Source organism: Pantherophis guttatus, chromosome 12, assembly GCF_059756535.1.
Source record: "Pantherophis guttatus breed Tessera chromosome 12, ASM5975653v1, whole genome shotgun sequence".
Taxonomy (NCBI): domain Eukaryota; kingdom Metazoa; phylum Chordata; class Lepidosauria; order Squamata; family Colubridae; genus Pantherophis; species Pantherophis guttatus.
The window spans coordinates 26,151,824-26,159,094 of NC_142074.1; the positions used below are offsets into that span (position 1 = coordinate 26,151,824).

At 55.3% G+C, this 7,271-nt stretch overlaps 1 protein-coding gene across 1 annotated transcript; it reads left to right on the forward strand.

Annotated features, from left to right (window-relative positions):
- The first annotated feature begins 1,945 nt into the window (after window positions 1-1,945).
- Window positions 1,946-5,218, forward strand: SNX12 (sorting nexin 12). Its single transcript, XM_034441750.3, has 4 exons — window positions 1,946-2,556; window positions 3,066-3,161; window positions 3,307-3,431; window positions 4,681-5,218. Exons 1-4 carry the CDS (start codon window positions 2,392-2,394, stop codon window positions 4,781-4,783), a joined length of 489 nt encoding a protein of 162 aa, XP_034297641.1. The 5' UTR covers window positions 1,946-2,391; the 3' UTR covers window positions 4,784-5,218.
- Window positions 5,219-7,271: the final 2,053 nt, after the last annotated feature.

The following is a 7,271-nucleotide window of genomic DNA, read 5'->3' on the forward strand; positions in this document are numbered from 1 at the left end:
CCTCGCTGCTCGCTGCTGCCTTCGCCCGCTTCCCGCCGCGGCCTGGCCGCTCCTCAGCCGAGCGAGCGCGGAGCCACGAGAGCAGCCCGCCGCCTCGGCGGCACTCTGTTTACCACAGGCGAGGCAGGCGGGCAGGGGCCCCTCCGCGCGTGCGCCGCGCCTCTCCGCGCCGCCAGGGACTCGCTTTCCCGTCAGGCAAAGCGAGCGGACGGGCGCTCGGCCGGAGGAGCGAGGCGCCCCACCACCACGCTTCTGCGACTACAACTCCCACAAGGCCTCGCGGCCCGCGTGCCCCTTCTCTTTTCTTTCTTGGGGCCCTTACATAAGCAGGCGGCCAATCCGCTGCCGCCAAAACAAGCCCGCCGTGCCGAGGAGACGCTCCTTCCCCCCCTGCCGGCTGTTCCAAGTCACGCCCTCCTCCTTCCCGCCTCTTGGCTGTGACCTCTTGTGCTGCCTGCCAGCTGGTCTTGAGCCGCCGCAAATGGGGACGGGGAGGGGGATTAACACTGCAAATATTGGCATTTCAGGCAAGGAGGAGAAATCGGCCTCATCATCTCATTTGGCAAAGCTACCGCAGCCTCCCAAGATTCAGAGGGGCAGAGAGGGCAGACGGCCGCTTTTGGCACCTTCCGTGGTGCATAAATCCATCCCATGTGCTTGGTTACAGCTTAGTGCGTCATGAACTGTTAGACCTTCCAGTTGAAGGAAGTCCTTTAATCACGAGACTTTCTAGCAGGCGGTGTGAAGCGTTCCTCCCTGACATGTCATGCATTTTTCTTTTGACAGGCCATGGGACCCAAGCCACGCCACCTACCGAGACTGGACTAAGGTCTTAATATGCACAATAGTTAACCTGATTATTAAAATATTATAAAATAACCTGGGCAAACTGGGTTTCCGCAACAAAACTAACCAAAAGTTAAAAGTGGCCAGTCAAGCATGGTCTAGGGGGGGGGAATAGGTGCAGGTACCGTGAGAACTGGGGCCATCAGGGTGCAATCCAAGCTCCACCTGTTTTTAATGCATGTCGGAGCCCTCAATCCACCATCATGGCCATTCCCGATAGTAAGCAGTAACAGAAGGGAAAAGGCATCTCTGGATCCACACTTTCACCGTTGCTTTTGAGCAAAAACACACCTTTATTTAAACTACCAACTGAACCATCCCAGAGACAAGAAGGTACGTCAGGTGTCGCTCTCCGAGATCGAGAGAAATCCCACAGGGCCTGGGATCCCTGCTCCCTGCCTTCGGGCCGCTGCTATGCCCTGTCCAAAGATGCACCTCCTGAAGTTAAAAGCAGGCAGGTTGTGGGAAATTCTACCTCTGCGGAATTTGTGTCCCCAGTTCGGGACGGGGGCGAATGGGAGCTCTCTATATAAGGTCATCCCTGGGAGCCCGCCTGCTGCAAAACCCCTTAATCCTGGCTGGAGATTCTGGGAGGTGCAGCCCAGCCCATTTGGAGGGTGAAAGGCTGCTTCTTTCTATCCAGTTCTTCACCTTCACCTTGCCGGTTCTTGCGCTTTGCTGACACCTGCTGTAGGAACTGGCTGGTGGGGTTTTTTTTTCCTTCTTCCCGTTCTGGCTGCAGCACTTTTCGCCTGCGTTTTGCTTTCAAGTACTTGGCGGCTGCTGCTGCTGCTGCTATTACTATGCCAGGGTCTGCTTGGGTTCTGCTTTTCTATTTTGAAGAAGGCGGTTATAAATGCATTGAAATATCAGGAGAAGGAAGAGCAGGGTTAGAATGGGAGGGGCAAGAACCATCCCCACCCCGAACCTGTAGGACCCTTTGTACGTTTGCAATCCGATAAAGGGGAAACCCCACAAAATGCATATTAATTTCGGTATATTTGCACGTTTGCCCCCCCCCCCGCGCCTCTTGCAGAGCGCCAGAGACCCCCTCGGCTCCACAGGACAGGGCGAGGCAATCTCGCGCATGCGCCCAAGCCACGAACATTCCCCCTCTACGAGGCGAGCGGCATTTCCTTGCGGTGCAGCAGTCGGGGCCCTCTGACAGGCAGCCCCGGATCGTGGATATTTCCTCCCTTCTGCCGGGCGCGGGTACGGCGGTAATGCTAAATGCAGGTTCCCGGGACCGGAATTCCGGAACCCCGCGCCATGGATAAGGCGTTAAATCCCCTTTCCCGGCAAGGAGAGGCTTTGGCTTGTGCGCGTGGCGGGGTTGGCGCGTCGCGAGCCCCGGAACCTGGATCCCGCCCGCGGTTATGCAGGGCGGAAGGGACGCCGCGCCTATCCGCGCAGGTTCCGGGGCGGCGCTATGTATTGCGGCGCCGCAGCGCTGAAGAGGCGGAGGCGGCGGCGGGAGTAGTAGCGGCGGGGGCGGCGGGGCGGGTTCCGCTGAGGCGGCTCTGACCGACTTCGCGTCCCTCCATCATGTCCGAGGCGGCGGTGGCCGACACGCGGCGCCTGAACTCGAAGCCGCAGGACCTGACGGACGCCTACGGGCCGCCCAGCAACTTCCTGGAGATCGACATCTTCAACCCGCAGACCGTGGGCGTCGGGCGGGCCCGCTACACCAGCTACGAGCTCCGCATGAGGGTGCGTGGGCGGGGCCTCGAGGGGGCGGGGCTTCCCCTACTGACCCCCCCCCCTCCCGGATGGGGCTGCCAAGGGGGGCTTGCGGGGGAGCCCATTCCGGGACAGGAAAGCTGCCTGCCTGGGGGGAGGGTCTCCTCTTGCTCAGGAGGGGCTGAGAGCCCCCCCCCACGAACCCCTTTATTAAAGCCGGGGGGGGGAGAGTTGTGGGTCCACGTGCACAGCTAAGGGGGGTGGATGTCCCCCCCCCACCCCATGGCTGATAGAAAAGGCAGCCGACCCTGCCAGGAGAGCGTGGCCCTGCAGAGGAGCCCCTGCCCGGATCCTGGGGGTGGGAGGTGGTCTGGAAGCTTTGGAGGGGGGGTATTGGGGGAGATGTGCAGGAAGGAGAGGGGGGTCTTCTCCTACAGGAGGCCCAGAAATGGGTCCCTGCCCTCTGAAACCGCCTCTGGGGGAAGGCGAGGAGGAGGAGGAGCGGGGTGGCCTTCCATCCTCTCTTCTTTCCCACCCAGACAAACCTGCCCATCTTCAAATTGAAAGACTCCTGCGTGAGGCGACGATACAGTGACTTTGAATGGCTGAAGAACGAGCTGGAGCGGGACAGCAAGGTGAGTGCCCAAGGGCCTTGCCTGGAGCCCCCCTCTCGAAGCCTGCTCTTGGGCTGAGCATCTGGAGGAGCCACGGGGGAAAACGGTGCAGCTTGGCAAGCGTCCGGTTCTCCTCCACGCTAAAACGATAACTCTGGGTTTACAGATTGTAGTACCTCCGTTGCCGGGCAAGGCCTTGAAGCGCCAGCTTCCTTTCCGGGGAGACGAGGGCATTTTTGAGGAGTCCTTCATAGAAGAAAGAAGACAAGGCTTAGAACAGTTCATCAACAAGTAAGGCCTGGGTGGGGGGGCGGGGGGGGCTGGGCTGTTTGGGAAAGAAGGACTGGGTCATGCAAGAGGCAGGGGTAGTGCTCGCTGAATTTTAAGGGGTTCATGTTTTGGCTTAGTGCGTTAGATGAGGGCTCTCCAAACTTGGCAACTTTGACTTCAACTCCCAGAATTCCCAAGCCAGCTGGAAAGTCCACATCTTAAATTTGTCAAGTTTGGAGATCCCTATGTTAGATTAATTTGTTTTAGTAGACACTGTTTGAAACCTCAGTTAAATTGGACAAGCAATTCTCGACTGATAACCATAATTGATGGTTGTTAATCATCAAGCAGTCACTGTGCCTGATTTTATGACCTTTTTGTGGTGGTTGTTAAGTAAATGTAGCGATCGGTAAACAAATAAGTTTAATTCAATGGGTGTTTTTTTGCCAGAAGCCAGAACTAAGCACCAGAAATCAGCACAAAGCATCAAAAATTGTGGTTGTGTGTCTGCAACCTTTACAGCTGAATCCTTTCTGTATTTGCATGACAGGGGGGTAGGGATGGCTGTCCAACCTTTGAAATTGGGTCATAAGTCTATGTTTGAGGGGTTGGTGGTAAATCGAGTTATGTTTGAGGGGTTGGGGGTAAGTCGAGTATTTCCATTATATTACCATTAAATATATTTCCATTAAATGAGCACAACATGCTTAGAGTTAAATAGTTGGAATAAGTTCAGGCAAGGCCTGGGTTCGAGTCCATCCTCAACTGATAGATTCACCTCTTTTTTGCATCTTGCCTTATCCAGTTGTGGGAAAGCGGGAGGGAGGAATATCCTGTATGCTGCTTTGAAGGCAGGAGGTGGACATTTGTCTCCTGCTATGGGCAGAGTGCCCGGTTTTATTTGAAAAGTGCTTGCCCATCAGAAAACATATCTCCTCCGTCAGGATAAGAACCATATGCTGTTGCTCAGCCTGCTTCCTCTGCCACCGCCAGCAGCTCTGCCTGTTTTCTGCCTCTCATAGAAAGTGGCTTCTTCTCCATTTATTTTCCCAATGGAGCCCAGGGAAGAGAACCGAGCGAGGGCCCAGATCCCTGAGCAAACTCTTATTCCAGGGCCAAAGGAGAAAGAACGGCAACCACCGCAATTAAAGCCCTGCAAGACCATGATTGCGTTGTGTACCATTGTGATCTTTCTTTCTTGTGTAATGTCAGCCAGCAGGTAGCTATTGAACCTTGTAACCCCCCTGCCTTTCCTCCTTTCTCCTGGTAGAATCGCTGGACACCCGCTGGCACAGAACGAGCGCTGCTTACATATGTTCCTGCAAGAAGAAACTATCGATAGGAATTACGTCCCGGGGAAGGTCCGCCAGTAGGGGAGCCTGGCCTCTCTTCCGTTTTTTTTCCTCTCTGCAAAAATGACATTTATTTTTACACTTTCTTCTGAACCAGCTTTTTTTCTCTCTCTCTCTGAACTCCCCTACTTCTCCAGTGTTGCCCATCATGCCATCCCATTCCACCCTTTTGTCAGGCAGCCATGACAAATTCTGTTGGGTTTTGGTTTCTGCATGAAAGGTGAGGATTTATGAATAGCTGTACTTATCGGTGGATGTGTAAAGCTTGCCAGGAACCTGTGTAAGAATATACACTCGGGATCTGAGCCTTCTGCTTTTGAGTAAGGAGGGAGTTTTCCTGCCTGGACAGATGTCCCCGGGGAGAATTTGGCACAGAGTCTGTTGCTCAGAGCTGTTCTTTCTGTCAATATTAGTGTCTCTCGGCCCTGAATGATTAAAGCCAGTTTCTGCTTTCCAGTCCCTTCTCCCTTCTTTGAAGGTAGCCTTATGGACCAAAACCTCTTTTGTCAGTGATCAGGCCTTTGGGAAGCCCACGCAGCTGCCATGCAGGGAATCTGGTTCCCCTTTTCCTCGTTGCAATGTTTGGAGGGGCTTTGTGGTACCTTGCCCAAAATGATTTCCCAGGTGAAGCACAGAAGAGCTTTTGCCAACTATTTCTGGTGGGAGAGAGAGGATCCCCAAGAGAGTAGGCAAAATGCGCACCCCAGCAGATAGGAGGCTCCCCAAAATTTCTCAGCAATGTCTTGCGCAGGCCACTCTGGATGATACCGTGCAAAATTACAGGTTCCAGTAGCCTGACTTTTACAGCAAAAGGCTGTGCGAGCGTTTCATAGGAGCCGTGTGGGGCTTCTTCAGCCCCTGGTTTGTGCTGCAGCTGCAGAGGTCAGCCATTCGATCCCAGGAAAGAGGCTGCAGTGGCGATTTTGGGGAGGGGGAGGTTGTTTTTGTGTTTGGCACCCTGCGTGATTTCAAGTCCTTTTTTGCCTTTGAACTGGAAGTTGTACTACGTGGTGCTTGGCCTGCTTTTGCAGAGTCTCTGAGCTCACAACTCCGTGCTTGCAAGATTGTGGTGCAAAGTTCTCTGCTGTTTAATGTGTAATGAAAGGGGAGATTTTATAGGTGGCTTGTGGGTATTTTGTTGTCCCCTAAGGAGCCGCCTCAGTTGAATAAGTCTCTCTAATGCCCAGCATTCTGTACGGGTTGCCCCCTGGGAGGTAGGGGGAGAATATCAGTCCATACCCCGAAGCTTTAATTAAAGTTACTTCTTTCCCACCGTCCAGTTTAGGATGGGCAATTAACTGGGAATATGGAGTAAAAAGGGAGAGGCCCTATACGAATTACGTTCTCAGCATTCCTCCAGCTTGCCCATGTGGGTTGAACACTATTTGAAGGGCCTCCGGTCTCCCTTCCAGCTCTGCATAAAGTCCAGCGGAGGGCAGAGCAGGGCTGGGAAAGGTCAAATGAATTGAGATGACCAGCAAGCGCTGGATAGCAAGCAGTCTTCCAGGCATCCAGAGCTGCTGCTTGAAGGATATCAGAATCCCCATTTGGAGCAGCCTGCCAGCACCGTACAAATCTGCGTTTGCTGTAGGTTTTAAATATACTTTTATTTGGTGCACAAGTCTGAAGATCCATGGCTGTTGCTGCTGTACCTGAAGTACCTTTGGAGGGGAGGGGGGGAGGCTTACAGGTCAGCCACCTGTGTCTTGGGCTGACTGTCTGATGTAACGTCCCTCCGAGACTTGTTCACATTAAAACCACTGTGAAGCCAACGGTGTCTGCGTGTCCTGCCAGGAAGACTTTTAGGTGGAAAGACGGGGCGCCTTTGGTGGCGGTAGAGGCTGCTGTGGCCATGCTGCCAGGACCTACTTTAAAGATCCTCTGCCTTCTGCAGCGTTTGGGGGGGGGGGGTTGTGCTGAGAAGCTCCCTGCCTGGGCTTTTCCAGCTGGGCGGGATTCCTGGCCCAGAGGGCTCATGCTGCTGCTCTTTGCCCAGGCCTGGGCGTCCTTTGCCCTGGGGAGGGAATAACGGAGCCTGCCGGAGGCCGTGAAAGGCGAGCGCTGCTGCTCGGCTGATGCCCCTCTGCCAGTGGGTCGCGCTTGGCTTTGCCCGGAGGTCCAAGGGGCACCATCAGCCCGGCTGGCCGGCAATTGCAGCAACCCGGGAAAGACGGGCGAGTGGGGCTCCCAGTGAGGGTCTCCCTCGCCCCCCCCAACCACCCCCACCTCCGCTCCTGCCGGGACCGTCCGAAGGGATCAATGGGCGCTCGTGGAGGGAGCCAAGATCCGCCAGGGGGACACAGGTAACCTCCCCCCTGCAGGGTAAAATAATGGTACGCTCCAAACCCGGCCTCGCAACCAACCATCCACCCCGCCCGGAGCGCGCTGGGCGTCGGAAACGAGAGAAAAAGAGGGGGGGGGAGTGGCGGCCCCCCTCGCTCAATTCCGATTGGGCGCCTCGCTGCACGTGGTTAAGAAGGCTCCTCGGCGCCGATGGGATGAGGTCTTC

Bases quoted from the DNA above. Each gene is read 5' to 3' on its own strand.
- SNX12 (XM_034441750.3), top strand. From the start codon at position 2,392: ATGTCCGAGGCGGCGGTGGCCGACACGCGGCGCCTGAACTCGAAGCCG. The intron at 3,162-3,306 runs GTGAGTGCCCAA...CTGGGTTTACAG, and splicing joins AGCTGGAGCGGGACAGCAAG to ATTGTAGTACCTCCGTTGCC. The intron at 3,432-4,680 runs GTAAGGCCTGGG...TTCTCCTGGTAG, and splicing joins TTAGAACAGTTCATCAACAA to AATCGCTGGACACCCGCTGG.